This window comes from Strix uralensis, chromosome 3 (genome assembly GCF_047716275.1).
Source record: "Strix uralensis isolate ZFMK-TIS-50842 chromosome 3, bStrUra1, whole genome shotgun sequence".
Taxonomy (NCBI): Eukaryota; Metazoa; Chordata; class Aves; order Strigiformes; family Strigidae; genus Strix; species Strix uralensis.
The window spans coordinates 68658821-68675735 of NC_133974.1; the positions used below are offsets into that span (position 1 = coordinate 68658821).

General features: G+C 39.7%; 1 protein-coding gene across 1 annotated transcript; it reads left to right on the forward strand.

Moving 5' to 3' along the window:
- Positions 1 to 2899: 2899 nt before the first annotated feature.
- Positions 2900 to 12634, forward strand: LTV1 (LTV1 ribosome biogenesis factor). Its single transcript, XM_074862726.1, has 11 exons — positions 2900 to 3034; positions 4331 to 4462; positions 4932 to 5120; positions 6187 to 6274; positions 7187 to 7307; positions 8100 to 8349; positions 9064 to 9191; positions 10169 to 10308; positions 10530 to 10582; positions 11329 to 11529; positions 12140 to 12634. Exons 1-11 carry the CDS (start codon positions 3032 to 3034, stop codon positions 12251 to 12253), a joined length of 1419 nt encoding a protein of 472 aa, XP_074718827.1. The 5' UTR covers positions 2900 to 3031; the 3' UTR covers positions 12254 to 12634.
- Positions 12635 to 16915: the final 4281 nt, after the last annotated feature.

The window sequence follows — 16915 nt, forward strand, 5'->3', positions numbered from 1 at the left end:
TCACCGACAGCACATTTGCACCAGAATTACACCTACTGCACATGGACAAAACTGCACATGGACTGCACAGCTGAGGATACAACCTAGTCTGCAGTATGTCTGCCAATCTTTTAACATTACAAACTGACTGACAATAGCTGTCACTTTTTAATTACTTTGAAATAACTTCTGCTTTGCAAGAACTAAGAGAAAAATTATTAGCATAAATTTCCTCACATGGAAAGCAAGTTGTTGTTTATATTAAGGAAATGTGTGCTTCCAGCATATTATTTTTCAAGTGGCTGCCTTGACAGTGAGACCATTCCAATAATGACCATTCTTCTTCCGTAAGCATAAAAAAGGTGGTTTGTGACATGACCGCTTTTCCCCTCTGTCTCTGTAGCTGCTCTTTGCTGATTTTAAACTTCAAGATGTCTCAGCAGAGAGCACAATGAGAGAGTACAGTGGGATGGATGGCCTTGTAAGACTTAGATGAAATTAGAAGCTTAAGTGGAGTCTCCATCTGACTCGCTTATACACATTTCACATACATGTGATACTAAATTTTGAATTTTGATATACTGTAAATTGGTTGGAAGGAGATGGCTCACCCTTAGATATCAACAAAGGAGGCAATATGATGCTTATTACTGCTGATCCCTCAATCTTAAAACTAATCACTAGATGTATTACTGTTGACATATATTATCAACCTCCTGTGATAAGGGAGCCTGTTGGTTTAGTCACAGTGTTAACATATAATACAGATCCTTCCTCCTAAACACAAAGGACCTAAACAGGAAATACAGGGTGGGGCTGTGAGTTAAAAGCAAGACAGAAACCCCTGAGACTCAAAAAACTGAACAGGTAAATTTAACTTACAGATATGAAACACATGACTAGCAACAGAGCTGAGAGCAAAAGCTAATTTTTTCCCTCTTCCAGACTGACATGATGCTCCTGGACCAGATTTCGGGTGTATGGAATGACAGTACTGCCATAGTTAGATAGGGGGTCACCAGGCTTAGGCTACTGTCAGGTGTAATCCTGTTACCAAGTCTACAGACAAGTACTTTGCACTTCTGTGGATACCAGAGCTACCTCAGGAACCTGGAAGCAGTAAGGAGTAATCTAATCTACTTCATCACCCCACAGATAAATGCCTAGCACTGTATTTTTAATAGTTGGGTGATTCTGTTCTTAGTTACTTTGTGAAAAGCTATTCCACCTGTCACTGGGTTTGCAGTATAGACATACCATGGGAAGGGAGCTGCTCCTGTTAGGTGCAGTCCTGAAAAACCCATTCACGGCATGCAGTGGAAGGGTTGCTACTCTTCCCGTACCAGGAGGTGTACACGACAGCTTTCAGATGACAGACAGCAATGAGATACTCACCATGTACTTCTAGGAAGTAAGAGGAAAGGAAGGTATAGCTTTTGTACAGATATATGCAGGGATAATTTGAATCCTCTGAGTGCAAGAGTCATTTCAACTGATGGAGCAGATCAGATTAGTTTGTGCACTTCCATAAGAGTGATGTGATGAAACTCGATGATAAAGATGCAAGACTTCAGAGAATAGCCAGAAGAGTGAAAATCTGGGCTCTTTTGGATCTTTAGTGACACCTACTGAAAAAACAATGAAATCCACTCAAATATGGATAAAGCTAATATTTTAAGGTATACATATACATAAATATTTAGCTGTGTATATATACACACATCATATGTGGATAATTCTTTCTTAATTTTCAGTAACAACCTTTTCATATTTGTTACTGTTTTAATTGTCTGTATGTGCATGGAAGAAACTACTCCCTTCTGGTTTACACTTTCTTTTTGCAATGTAACAAAACGGCTTTACATGATATTCCTAAAATTCCAAGCATACTTTTCTTTGTCTTGGGAAGGAGCATGTACGTGTGTGCCTGTGTGTTTGTGCACAGGCAAGCTGCGTGGCAAAGGTATAATTTATACAGCTAGAGTGTCATATCACAAGAAGTAAGAACGCATATATGGTGAAACACTGTTAATATGAATACTTACATATTTAAATATTTACACCTGAGCCTTCAAATTGAGCCTGGATATGAGCTTGTGCACAGTCAGACTGCAAAGGGGGGGGTGTGTCAGACCGCTGTGGTGCAGGGTCTTCCTGCCGGGCCAGAAGGCGAGTAGTGCCGTGCCTCCTGTCCCACACAGGTTCTTTGTAAAAGTTTAGTGTATTTTATTGTAGCGCCTGAGCACTTAGTGCAGTAAGTGAAATGATAACGTCTGTCACGTAACCTTCTCTCATCTCCCTCGCTCGGGCCGGCGAGGCGCGCAGCTGTAACCCTTGCCGTTGTAGGGCGCGCTGGCGATTTTCTGCCTGTGCGGAGCCTGGGGCAGGGTGTCGTGCTGCCGCCAGGAGTGACGGCCTCAGAGAGCCGCGCTGCGCCGCCGCGGCACCAGGCGGCTCCGCCAAGGGCCGGCGAGCAGAGTAACCACGACGGCGGACGCAGAGGCGCTGCCGCCGCTGAGGGGAGGGCGGAGGCCCCGCCCCCGGCCCCGCTCCGGCGGGAGCAGGGGGCGGAGCCCGAGCCCTAGGCCACGCCTCTCCGCCAGCGAGCTCCGCCCCGTCCTGCGAGCGACAGCCCGGCCGCTGCGCAGGCGCGTTGCCCTTTGGCCCACTGCAAAGCGGTCTGCCGCTGAGGCCTGCTGGCGGGCGGAACCACTCTCCATCAGTTGGGGGGAGAAGTGGGAAAATATGCCTCTAGAAAGTGGAAGAAGTACCCTGCTTGCGTTCATGGAGCCTCTCTTATTAAAATACTGTTTCAGTCTGAGAAAACTCTCGTAGTTTTTGTTACTGGCGTAAAAAAAGACCTGTCCGCACTTGTAGCCTATCGTCTTCCCCCCCGTTGGTCACTGTTTTATCCCAAGATGGAGGCCGCGGCGGGGTGGTGTTAACGCCCGGCCCGCGTGCGAGCGAGAAGGACTGGGGAGGGTGCCGGGAGCGGCCGTAGCGTCTCCTGTCGCCGGCGGGCAGCGCGCGCTCCCCGACCTGCCCTCGCGCCATGGTGAGGAGGAGGAGGAGGAGGAGGAGGAGGGGCAGGAGGGGCAGAGGCAGAGGCAGAGGCAGAGGCAGAGGATGGGGCGGCCGCGCGCGGCTCGCTGTCGTGTCCGTCCGCTCTCCCTCAGCGCTTGGGTTGAAACCGGGCCGTTTCCGTAGGGCGGTTTGGAGGGGAGAAACGCCACACTGACTGCTTTGCTTGCCGGGCTCCCCAGGAGCTTTCCCCTGCCCGGCCCGGCCCGGCCCGTGGGATCTGCCCCGGCAGCCCCGGGCCCGCGGCGGGGAGCGGGAGGCGGCGGCGGCCTGGGCCGCCCGGGCGGGCGCGGCTGAGGCGAACCCCCGAGGTGTGTGCCCTGAGGCACCGGGGGTGGGGGGCAGCTGTCCTGCTCGGCTTCCTGCGGCGTCACAGGCACTTCCCTGGTACCATCGGTCACCGGCAGCTTTGTTTGTAGGGGCAGCAGGTTGCCTGCTTCCAAAAACTTGAAGTATTTCCTTTTCTGGTTGCACCAAGCGTAAGGTTTTAAAGTACATATCAAAATATATGGTGGCAGTTGATAGGCGCTGAACTTTGATATGTCATAGTGTGTCATGTATACTTAAAGCCAACAGGTAAAGAAGATAGGTTAGATCCATAGAATAGTTCACAAGTTGCATATATCTGCTATTAACACATTTTGGTAGATAAGTAAAGCAGGAAATTTTAACAAAAGTATTTCCTGACGTCAGATATGCTAACTTGCAGAAAAGACTTTCACCCAGTTAAGAATACTTCAGATTTTTGTTGATCCAGAATGCAGATACATTTTTGATGTTAGAGCTATGTCTGTGTAATGGTACAGTCGATAGTTTTTGTGGCTGATTTGGAATTACTGGTATAGGAACAGGTGTCTAAACAATTTTCAAGAAGCTAGGTGTGTCTAGATGAATTTCCTTATGTCAGTTTCCTGTGTTTCTTGGATGAAGTTTGTTTAGATTTGACCCAGTGTTTAGAAAATAGTTATTTAAAATGTCTTTTCTAGGATTATATCTTAAGGTGTATATGCTATAATCAAATATTTATTGTACTGTTGTATTGCCATTTTGCAGCTGAATACAGCTGCATATGCTATTAGAACATGTGCAGTGGCTGTTGTACGTGTGGTGAGAAGAGTTAAGCCACCACTAGTCCCTTTTTGCTTCGTCTCTAAGTATATAAGACATTGCCTTAAAAGGAATACAGTAGAATGCTCCAAGCAAAAGATTCTTTTTAGGTGCATTTAACATTTCATTTTTTACTAATGATTAACCAAATGTCCTTTTTCAGCCTCACAAGAAAAAGAAACCCTTCATAGACAAGAAGAAAGCGGTAACATTTCACTTGGTGCACAGAAGTCAGAGGGATCCACTTGCTGCTGATGATACTGCACCCCAGAGAGTTCTGCTGCCTACACAGAAAGTAAATACTTGCTTTTAATATTGAGGTTCATTCAGATAAGAAATGCCGCAGGAGAGAACAGTGGGTAGAAGAGAGAGAACAGAGAACAGCCTGAGAGAAGGTAGTTTTTGGTCCAGCTTATTAAAACAAAGGGGAAGATGTAGGGAATTTGATGGGTTGAAGGATGACTAACTGGCATTACGGTCATAAACATATTAAACCACAAAAACTGCCTGACCCACCCTGAAAAGACAGGCTTTGTTAGTTATGCTGCTTATGGAAAAAGTTGTTTAAGGTCCGGCTCAGACAGCATCCTAACACTGAACCAGATGGCCCCAACTTTCTAATTGGCTGTGCACTGGGGTAATGAGTGGAGAGAGGACTAAAAGGACTTTAGAATTCAGGCATTCTTAATAGATGTCTTTTCTTTTTACTAATAAGTTTTAAATGGACTTAAGTAACTATATGTATTTCTTTTTACAATTCCAAGGGGCATGAGGAGCAAAGGAGAGAAGAGCAGCGGAAGTATGGAGTCTTCTTTGATGATGACTATGACTATTTGCAGCATCTAAAAGAAGCCTCTGGTCCCTCTGAGCTTGTCCCTTCTGTGCGTGGACAGCAAAGCAGAATTGTTGTCACAAGTGAGGGGCACATAGAAGATGAAATTCAGCGAGTTTCAGTAAGTAGTGGTTTTGCTAATAGTAATCGTATGCCGTTCTTTGGAGTTTAGCATCTGTAGACACATTAACCATATTCAACAAGTGTTATCTTGACTGTGATCTATATATTGTATATATATTTATTTATTTAGGATCCTTTTGACCCACAGTCAGACTTTCCTACAAGTAAAAACAAAAGTTGACCAGCCAAAGTTTATTGATGAACAGTATTTTGCCAGCACAGTGTTAAAACACTTTGTGTACCCAAGACAAGATTTTCTTGACAGAGGTGGATTACAAAGGTATTTGTTTGAACAAGTCATATGTTTTTCTGGGGTTGGCATTTGTTTTTAAGTTTCTTAGAACTTTTGAATGCTCTGAGAGTTATGAATATACCAGATTATATTACCAGTACACCATGTTTTTAAAGTGGAATGTAACGGAACCCAGAGGGAATAAAACCAAACTTTTCAATTGCTGGCATAAGTTGTGGAATTTCATGATGCTAGATCATGTTGGAACAGAAAATCAAGAAGTAATTTCAAGCAATGAGGTACGCAATTACCAGTTAGTCACTTTTAATTGAGGAAGTTTGGTTTAACCAAATACTGTAATTTTAGTTGAAACCAATGTTCTTAGTCAGAAATACTTTTCAGGTATAGTTTGGTGATACTACATAAGATTTAAAGTTATTTTAGATGTGCATGTTAGTAAGCTTTTAATAAGCCTTTCAATAAAGGGGTAATTTCAAATGTGTGTTAGTGTTCTCCAAAACAAAAAAATTATAAATTTCATTGTGCCTGCTGTACAACCATTCTGTAGAAAGCTTCAGAGATGCAAAAATTCTGTCTCTATACCTAGAGAATATTGACATGAGAATTAATGCTGCCAACACTTTACCTGGCTTTCATTGCATAACTTTGAAAATTAGCCACCAATAAAGCAGTGCTTATCTTAATATTTAAGTAGCACTCACAGAGTTTCTTTTGGTCACATGATTATCTGCACGTTTTTGTTAATGTGAGCTCAGATGAGAACCTGAGAACAGGTATATTGTGATGATGAGTTTTTGTTTCTTTTCCTAAGGCTCCATCTATTAAGTTGCCTTCCTCAGTATTTGCCACAGAGTTTGAAGAGGACGTGGGCTTGTTAAATAAAGCTGCTCCTGTTTCAGGTATCATTAAATCTTTTACCTTTCTGTAACGTTGAGTTGCCATCTAGGTACTAGGTGGTGATTGCGGCTTTGATTACAGTGTCATATTAGTTTTGGTTTAGAACAGGCTCAATAACAGACACAAAGAGTGATCTAGGAGACCTGTGTTTCAATTTGAGACCTATTTCTGTGATTCACTAATAATAGCTTTTTAGCTTTGTTTGAAGGGGCAGAATCCATGATATCTTACTATTGTGTAGTAAATACAACCTAATAATGGGGAAAACTGTAGATAATACTATTGATTTGTTACTCCATCTGTTTGAATCCAAGTTTGGAACTGGATTCTCACTCTCAAAATTTATCTTCTTTTCAAATACTGAGTGGTGTTTACTTTCCTTCATTAGTAGTATTTCAGTGTTACAGGCTGTAAGTATGCTTTTGTTATGTATCCATATTTGCACTGAACATTCACTTTACAACTATCTTAATATTTTATAACAGGAAGTAATCGTAGCAGTTCTCTCTCTCCTGACAGAAGGATGCTAAAGACACTGCTGTTAATTGCAGTAGAGAAACACTTTCTGACCTTTTGTAATGTAGGGAATTTTAGGGGGTGGGAGCTAGGGTTGGCAGTTGATCATACAGTACTTTAGCTTGGATATTTTTTCTTCTACAATATTCTAAGTAAAATACATTTATGGAAGCTTAAGACCTCTGGAGAATGTTCTTTTCTGAATAAGGAGAATTCACAAGAGGCTGGTGACTTGCCCTCTACCAAATCTACAAATATTATTGAGGAATTTTGTGGTTCTGAGGTTTAATCTTAGTGCAAATTAACAGTCTAGTTGGATTGCTTTTTATCCAGTAAAGTAGCTTCATAATGTCAGAGAAACATACATATTTTAGTTTGGGTTTTTTTTAACTTTCTAGGACCACGACTAGATTTTGACCCTGACATTGTTGCAGCTCTTGATGATGATTTTGACTTTGACAATCCAGAAAATATCCTGGAAGACGATTTTGTTCTACAAGCAAATGAACCACAGAAAGGGTAGATAGAGCTTCGCAGAACTGTTTGTCACGTGTAAATAGGAATGATGCTATTTGTTATTTCTTGTGTTGTTGTAGGAAACAAGAATGGTTTCAGATTTCAAATTGAATACTTAGGTGTGTTAAAGGAAAAAAGTATTATCTTGCATTATGTGGGTGGTAGCTTACAAAATCAAATTTTCATGTGTTATCTATGAGGTGGGCTTCATCTGTTACTTTGAGCTCATGGCTTACATGTATTTGTTTACAGGTGCAATGTATGGAATAATAGGATTCTTGAACTGTTTAAAACACTGCCATCTACCTCATTTAAAATACGTCAGTAACAATATTGATTAAGGCTAATGAGTGTTTCCGGAACCTTTACAAATGCTTCACGTGATACCCCACTGCATGTTATTTATTTAGGTTTTGGTATCATTCTCATAATTTTATGAACAATGAGAAATTTCGCAAGTTTTAATATTCAAGAATGCAGCTAGTGTTTTTCTTTTTTTATTTTGACATGTATAGCTGAATGTAAACATAACCTCACTCTTAGTGCACAGATGTGTGATCCAACAGTTATCAGAAATGTTTCTAGGTTTCAGACAAAAGTAATATCATGCTGACTTTGGCGATACCATTACATTACTGCTAAACTTGTTTTTCTTTTACTTGCTTGAAAATAATCGCTTTTTATCTTTCCTCTGGAGATTTAAATCTATTATTGCCAAATTGTTTCAGATAACCCAACACTGGTCAGAGCTGTGGAAAGGTCCATATTCTAAAAATGTTTTATACTTCTGTTCAGGAGATCAGATGCTGAAGATGAAGATGAATGGGAAGATGTGGAGGATGATAGTGATGAAAATGATAGTTGCAGTAATGATAAAGACTATGATTCAGAAGGTCCTTTGTCAGATGATGGGGTTAATGGACAGACAAAAGAATTTCTTTTTATGCAAGAAGAAACCAGGAGTCGTTTCACAGACTATTCTATGACCTCTTCAGTAATGAGAAGGAATGAGCAGTTAACGCTGTTGGATGACAGATTTGAGAAGGTGAGGCAGCTCAAGAATGTAACTGTTAAACATAAGGCTATTAAATGCTTCTTTTTTCTTCTGATGCACCTCATAAGGTGATGTCCTGTATGCCTGGGCAAATTCTTACTGCCTTCAGTTGTCAGGGCGTCAAACAGCTATTCTTTGCACATATTCCACATTTAATATTGTGTGCATTAAGAGGCTTGTGTTAAATAGGTTATAGTGTTAATTGCTCTTAAAAGGCCTAACGCTAATATAGTTAAATAAAATTACTTCTGTCACTGTAATGAGCATTCATAGTTGGTGTTACACTTTTGTCTGAGAGGCTTAGTTCAACACAGCAAATCATGTACAAGTGCCTGGTAAAGACTCATTTCTTTCACACTTTCTCCCCACTGTGCCAAGTATACATTCATGAAATGGTGTCAGAGCAGTGGAAATATGGTATAACTTTTGTCCTGAGCAGTGACAGGCTTTTTAATGTACAAATTGAAATAATGCATCGGAATAAGAAACATTTTCCAGAAGCTGATTTACATATTATTAAAAAAATAACTTTGTGCTGAAAGACAGTAAGGAGGAAATCCTACTGCAGGTGTGTTTGGCAGTTGTTCAACAGATGAGAGGGGAGAGGAAAAAGGGGCAAATAGAAAGAAATGTATGAATCTTCTTTAAGCTATCAAGAAGTTGCACAACAAATGTGATCTAATTACAGATACTCCTTTATTTTAGTTTTTTGAACAATTTGATGAAGATGAAATTGGAGCCTTGGATAATGTGGAGCTGGAAGGGTATATTAACACAGACAATGCTCGGTTGCAGGAAGTCCTGAACGATTACTACAAAGAAAAAGCAAAGAAGTATGTATTCCCAGAAGTACTGTTTCACATAAGGAGTTATGTAATCCTGTGTTTATACTGGAAGTTTGAGTATGTTGTTTCCATTTCACATACTCAATGATTACGTCCCATAATAAAAGCAGCTACGTATGAGTGTTACCCATTTTTTTTTTTATGTCACCAAATGTCAATCTTAACTGCTGAGATGATAAAATTAAGTGGAGGCATTTTTTTGGTTTATGTGAGATTATGCCTCTTTTGTATAATTGTGCTGAATTTAGTGCAAGTAATATCTGGAGGCATTCTTCCTTTCCCTTTTTAGTGTAACTTACCTTTCTCCTTACACATTTGCTTACATTTTTAACAGACTCTGTAGCCAAGTGTATTCTGTCGTGCTGGCATGCAGCTGATTCCACTGTATACCTAGTTATGTGATAATAAACTTGCAGGTGACTGTCGCATGGGTACCACTGTTTGGAGCACTGCAGAAGTCAGTGCTTATAAAGCAACCTCATGTCGGTGTAAGACTGCATTTCCACAGTATATTCATTTTGTCTTAAAGCAAGTGATATTACTCTAAAGTTAAATGGCTAAATGTTGTCACATTAGTCTTGTGTTTCCTGTTTGAAAGATACAGTAATGTGTCCCTTGTACTAAAAGATGACTGGTCAGTAGCAGAGTACATAATCCCCTCTATATCTGCCTTGCTTACAACTAAAAAGTATATCCCCTTCTCTTCCTGCCTTTCAGTCACAAATATTGTGTGCCACATACTTTTGAAATGCAGAAGTACTTCTTTTGTTGACTGTGTCTCTTGTCCTAATGATTCAGTTTATTTTGGGGATGCTTACTTAAGGAAACTTAATTTTGCTGCAAATTTCAGTGGGAGTAGCTTTCTTTGGTTTGGGATTTTACTGAGGGGAGACTGGATTTACTTACGTACACGTTTTCAAGTAAAGATGAACCTTATTTTTTCTCTTCTCTGTACTTCTTCAAAGTTGTGTGAAACTGGATGCTCTTGAACCCTGTGAAGATATAGACTCTCCTGTGAATGAACAAAGTGAAGAAGAAAAGGAAGAAATAGTAGCTGTAGTTATTGAGGAACCAAAAGAAAAGTGGGATTGCGAATCCATTTTGAGTAAGTATTTTGGAGTTTGCTTGTTTGTTCCTAGGATTTCAAAGTAAATTATAGACAATCTCAGAACTTTGTAACAGTGCTTTAGGCAAAATGGTTTATGCTGCTGGAGCACAACAGCAGGAATTTTCAAAGGCTAAGTGGTAGTACAATTCATAATAAATTTACCTAATTTCTATTTGCAAGCCTTTCTTCACTACTTTTTTTTTTCCTTTGTGACCTAGGTACATATTCAAACTTATATAATCACCCAACACTTATTAAGGAGCCATCAAAGGTAAAATCATTAAACTTAACACCGTGGCCTGGGAAAACTTGAGACAGAAGTGATTGTTTTCTCAGTGGATATCTGTTCGTAAAAGAAGGAGGGAGCAGAAGAGAGAGTTGAGGGGGGAGGTGTTAGCCTCTGGTATTCTTCACTGAAGAAGGGTTTGGATATTTATTTTTTTCTTTCCTATTAGAAGGAAAAATGAGTAAGTTCAAAATTTCTGTAATAGCTAGGCAGAAACTTAGAGAGCAAGGAATTTACTTTCTTTTTATCTGTGATCACCTTTGTGTAACCTGTTTCTCTCAACCACATATTAGGGTTTTTTTCTTGAAAATAGGCTTCTATTTCCCTTCTACAGTTTGAAACATTTTTTTCTAGTTTTTTGGCCTTTCAGATGTTCCCCATCATTAGACCACAGCTTGATGTTCCAGATTTTGAAAGGAAATCTTTTTCTTGAAAGCTTAGAAAGGAATATTAAGTGCCTACTTAAGTTCTTTTATTTAAATATTACTGAAAAAAAAAGGGAGGAATTTTCTTCTTGTTTTGGGAGGCCAGATTCTGTTCACAGATGTGTTTGATTTCTTACTTTAGGATTAATGTGCATTTTTCTGAGGGAAAAAAATACTATGAGGAAACTTACATGTTTATTACTGTTAAATCTGAATCTTATGTTTTTACATTGATAAGGCAGTGCAATGTGCATTTCTTGGAGAGAAAGCTAGGGACCATTAATAAATATGCGCTCTCTATTTTAGCCCAAACCAATAAAAATTTCCCAGAAGACTGGAATTCCTCTACATATTTTGCCTCAGAGAGCTCTTACTGCTAAGCAGATAGAACGCATGCAAATGATAAATGGCAGTGACCTGCCAAGAGCATCAACACAGCCCCGTTCCAAAGACGAGAGCAAAGAGGATCGCAAAGCTAGAAAACAGGCAATAAAAGAGGAGCGAAAGGTATGCCTTATTTAAAATAAAACCCTGAAAAAACTTGTAACATTATCTGAATTCTGTCTTGCAAACTTTTTTTAAAGCTGACTTGTTCTCGTGTCTGGAAATTAATGGGAAAAACTTGCTGGTCTAAAAAGACTAATTATTGCTTCTTAAAAAAAAAAATCTACTGGAAAGAAAATTAACATCATAGTTTTGTCATCCTAATTTCTGATACAGAAATTTTGGGTCTCTTATTGTGGCCACCATTACATAGATAGCTTCAGAAGGAGCCCTCATTCCCTTATTATTTAGGGAAGCAAAGAAAACAGTTACGATGTTTCAGATCACCCAAAGTGAAAAGTCTCTGAAAGAAATGTGGAAAATCTAATTGGCCACAATGATATACTAGTTGTTTTAGTTAGGAACAGAAATTGTCAGCATATTAGAAGATTCAGCTAATTAAAAATTATAATCTTGGTGGTACACATATTAATTTGACTACTAATACTTAGTGGCGTAAATAATACTGTTGTGCAGATTGCTGCTCTTTTCATGATCTAGAACTTTTAATTAGAATGGTTTCTTTTTGCATGTTATGCCTGTTTTGTAAATTTGTAATTATTCGTATGCACAGGAACGCAGAATGGAGAAGAAAGCCAACAAGCTAGTCTTTAAATTGGAGAAAACGAGACAAGAAAAAGAGTTGCTCAATCTGAAACAAAATGTTCAAGGACTGAAGCTGTCTTGATGAAACTGAGGAACTTATTGTGGAAACATCCTTAAGTTTTCATTGAGAAGAGAACTTCCAATCATAGCTTTGCCAGTGATGCTCAAAGAGGGTCATTCAGATATTACTGTAGCAAGAACCAGTAACTTGTCATTCTTTCTGAAATGAAGTTATACATAAAACAATGTATTAGTGATGTCTATTCTGTCATGAGTGACATGGCAGCTGTTGCAAAGTTTCATTACAGTAGAAATATATTAAAATTGTAAAAAAATATTTTTCTTACAAGCTATCACTGGACAAAGTTTTATATATATATTTGTGGAATGTATTCAGCAAATCAGAATCCTACAGATTTGATCCAGTTAGAGTCTCCTATTAAATTATTCAATTTACAAAGCAGTATATCCATTTATGTTTTCTCTGTCTTATACTGATGGTTAAATACATATTTTGATATTTTTGTAAGTCAAGGAGTTTTCACCCACTCCGTAGTTCATTTCTAGGTTGGTAATTTATTGTTTGGGTACTATTATGAAAGATGTAGAATAATCTTTTGTAAACAGGTGTCTGAAAAGCTGTTGTGTAGCTAGACATCCCTGTTACCTAACCTGAGTTTTACATTTTTTAGCAAATAGCATCTGTTGCAACAAGTGTTGTGGTTACAGTAGTCAGTGACCCTTACTGTTGCTGCTGAAATCAGCTTTGCTGAAAGTACTCAGCCTAAGTAGTATGGCAAACAAAACAGCAGATACTTAGAAAAATACTGTATGTTGCAGATAGCCATTGTCTTAATTTTCCAGAAATAACTGTTCTTTGGGTCTTGCATTCAGTTTGGTTTCACTGAAATAACAAATTTAAGACCTGCAGTTGTTGCAGAAACTTTCTGAAGATGAGCAGAGGGCCAGTATCTTTAGGCTTGGTGTGATCTTAAATGTCTCTACTGTGCCTGTGAATTACTCTGATTGTGACCAGTCCGTACAGGTGAAAGAAATTAATAGGATTTGTAGTCAATCCTTCTGAATCCTTCTGCATTCATAAGAAACCCTCGGCTTTTGGTCTTTAGGACTTACAGACTGACCACGCCTTTGGGTGTCAAGTTGACCTTTTTTCTGGTAAGGAACACAGTAACCAAGACATCAGTAGAGTGGCTTGACTACTACTAAATTCAAAGCATCTTAAATATTCCATAAATAGTTTTGTGAATACTAGATGGAGACAAGCGAACAGAAGGACTGATGAGGCCTTTTAATGTACAGAAACAATTCAAAGTACTGGTTTTTATTGGAAGAAGGCATAAAGTAACGTGGTTTTGGAGTAGGAAATGGGCATTTAAGTCTACAAGTCTCTTGATCACTGATCAGAAAACAGAAGTGCCGATACAGTATTCAGATCTGGATTAAGCCTTCGTTTTCTAAGATTCTTCAAGAGCCTATGTTAACCAAATCGGTAGAAATTGTCTAAGATTAGAACAAGTTTCAGGGTTTTCATTTAGCTGGTATCTGTACTAGTTTTCGTATGGTTCACAGGCTTAAGCAGGTTCTGCCTGTGTCATAATTGTCACTTATGTAATTGCTGATGCGTGGTAACTTGAATTGTGAGCTTTTGAGTAATGAAGGCTGACCCCCTAGTACTCATGACTCCTGACAACAAGGCAGAAGAGGAAATTTGAGAAACCATTCTATTGAGATGAGTCAGATACCAGGAAAGGAGTTAAATGGAACAAGTGAGTAACAGATGCTGTTCAGTGGTTTGGGCGGAATGTGATTTTGTCATTTACTGAAAAGGAAAATCTTTTACTAAAGACAATGCACATGTTCTTTACTAGTCCTTAACTCATCTGCTGTTGTATGTGTCTGAAGTAACTAATCTGTGGCAAATTGTCCTTTTTCCTGACTTCTCATTGCTGATTCTGTGATCTGTGCTTGTACCTTTTTTAATTCTTTTTAAAAAAAGAAAAAAGCTGTATCAGTCAAAACCTTGAGGGAATGAGAACAGAATAAAAGAGATGGGGGAGGCAAAGGAAGATGCTTGAAAGGAAGAGTATAGTCTGGACTAAGCACAGACACACAGAAGGATGTTGCTTGGGAGCAAAAGTGGAAAGACATTTCAACAGAGGCAATAGAATAAGAGTCAAAAAGGTTATGGAATTGCTTTGTTCCTCTACACTTGTAATTGATGAAACACTGTAGTAACCTTAACTCTGTGCCTTGGAGTAAGATAAAATCTGAAGGAAGAGGTAAGGAACAAAAGCAGTCGCACATCTGCTCAGCAAGACTAAGGATTTCTTTTGTTTCAGCAAGAGCAGGTAAGGAACACTTAAATGAGAAGTCTTTCCTGCTAGGTTACAAGTCTCATGAAAAAGGCTCTTTGTTATTCAAGTTTTCCTAAAAGCTGGTTTTGTTTAATACAAGTAATGTCCCTGCTATGAAACGAGAATATGTGACAGCTATTCGAGACAGAAAGGCTATAAAAAAATTACTGATTTAAAAACAAATCCCCACAACTTTGACATCTACAAAGTAAGATTGTCTTAGAATGCTGTTTAGCACGTCATGGAAATGTTCTGTCATAAGAATGAAGATCATGTCACACTTAGGGTGACACCTGCTACTTTCTCGAGTAGCGATGGTTTACCCACTACTGGTCATAACTAGCTCATGATGACTTACAAACGAAGTGGAATAAATCTGGGTGCAGACTGTCTGCTCTTGCTTCCCAGCCCCCCTCTCTGAATTTAGGCCATGATGAACCTGAGTACTTCCATCATCTCCTTGCCCAACTGTGATGTCATTGTGAAAAGACATGCCTGAGCTGTCATGTGGAAAACATAAAGCTGTCCTTCATAGTAAAGAGAGCTTGTGCTTCACAGCAACAAGATAAATAAGGTAGTTCTGCCAGAGGGAGCCCTGGCACATGACTGTAGATGCCCCTTTCTGCCAATGTAATACTGTATCAGCAAGGGTTCAGTCCAAACACTGACTCTGCTGTAGTCAAGCCATCCTGTACTGCATAACCAAGACTTGCATGGTTTGAATTTTACACAGCTGCCCGAAGTCAAGATATGGTTCCTTGTTCAATCTGTGGAAGACATTTTGCACAAGATGTTCTGGTAAAACAAAACTCTTCTTTTGTGTTTAAAAGACCAAATGATCTAATAACTGCTTTCATTAGTGAACTTGATTAGATAATTAATGAACATGCACAGAAATATTGTGACTTAGTGCAAGACTGCAGATTATCTTAATTTACCTGCTTGTCCAAAATCAGGTGTTTACCATATATTGCATTTAAAATAACGTATTTCTTCTTGGTGAGACATAAATTACTAACCTGAAGCTTCCTTTTGTGTTCCAGGTTTCTAGGCAGAATTTATTTCAGGCTTCCTGGGAAAAATAGACTAATAAACCATCTGATAAGTAGTCCGTTTGACAGCATAATGCGGGCACCAGGCTCTGTTCCAAAGCCTGCTGAAGTGAATGAAAAGGTTCCCCTTTACTTCACTGATCCCTGGATTGCAAACTGAATGGGTGGCTGCACTGTTTGCCCTGGCACAACCCAACTACAGGGTGTTTCTGCAAGGGGGAGATCTGCACGCATCCCTTTCCTCCTCAGTTTGATTCTGTGGCTCTGTAGTAGATCAGATCAGCTCTGCAATAGAACTGAAAACTGATTTAGCAAGAAAAAAAATAGACAAGAAAAATACACTGTAAGATGGAGCTACTATGAGTGCTAAGATGAAGGTGGAACTACCCTGTGTTAGTAGTTCTGTGGTATCGGATCAGATGCATGAAGAATGTGATGGTTTAATCTAGCAAAATCATTTGAAAAGACAGCTATCTACGTTCTGAGGGAGGCAGAAAGTTTCTTGTCACTATGACTAGCATGAGATACAAGTCCTGTAATGCCTCTCTGTCCCAATGATGCAGAATTGGTATGCTCCTTGGTGAGCAAGACACAGGTATCTGTTGCGATCTTGGTCCAGCAGAGAAATCCTCCTCTCAAGTTTGCTGTCAAAAATGTCTAGAAACAGAAGGTAAGGACCTGAAGCACATAAGTAGAAATGTTCAAAGGGAGACAAGAATTTAGAAATGTGTGTTGTAGTAGAATGGGGTGCTTTTTGGCCCAGCTGAGCGGTAACCAAAATGCCTTGCTCAGGCAGCTGCTTAACTCCTATGGGAAGACAGTGGATGGCATAGAGAAATTAATGAGAAGATCAAGAAGAATAACAGAACTGGAAATGGGGAGTAAGCAAAGGAAGATAGGAATGGAGTGTTTCATTTACCAGCTGCAGATGGGCTCAAATAGGTGTGATCCACAGTTACAAGAGAGAGGACCTAGTTTGTTCCTCACTTTCATGGTGTTCCTCACAAAGGTGATTGACCATCCTGTTGCGGAAAATTGAGGTTGATGCTAAAATCTGAGACACTTCTGAATGCTAAAACCTCCTTTGTTGTGAGGTGTGGCTCTTCAACAAATTTGGCACTGGATATCTACCTAAAATTTCCCTGTGCTGTCAGCTGCAGGTGTTATCCCTAGTTTTCCTTCTGAGGTGTCAGGTTATGTGTGCTGGTAAGCAGCTGCTCCCTTTCAGCCTGGGACTATTGCTGTTTCAGCAGTGTTGATGGGATGGACAGTGCTGCTGCTTGTCAGGGGAGCCCCTGGTCTGGAATACTTATCAAC

Bases quoted from the DNA above. Each gene is read 5' to 3' on its own strand.
- LTV1 (XM_074862726.1), top strand. The intron at 5,121-6,186 runs GTAAGTAGTGGT...TCTTTTCCTAAG, and splicing joins ATGAAATTCAGCGAGTTTCA to GCTCCATCTATTAAGTTGCC. The intron at 9,192-10,168 runs GTATGTATTCCC...ACTTCTTCAAAG, and splicing joins TACAAAGAAAAAGCAAAGAA to TTGTGTGAAACTGGATGCTC.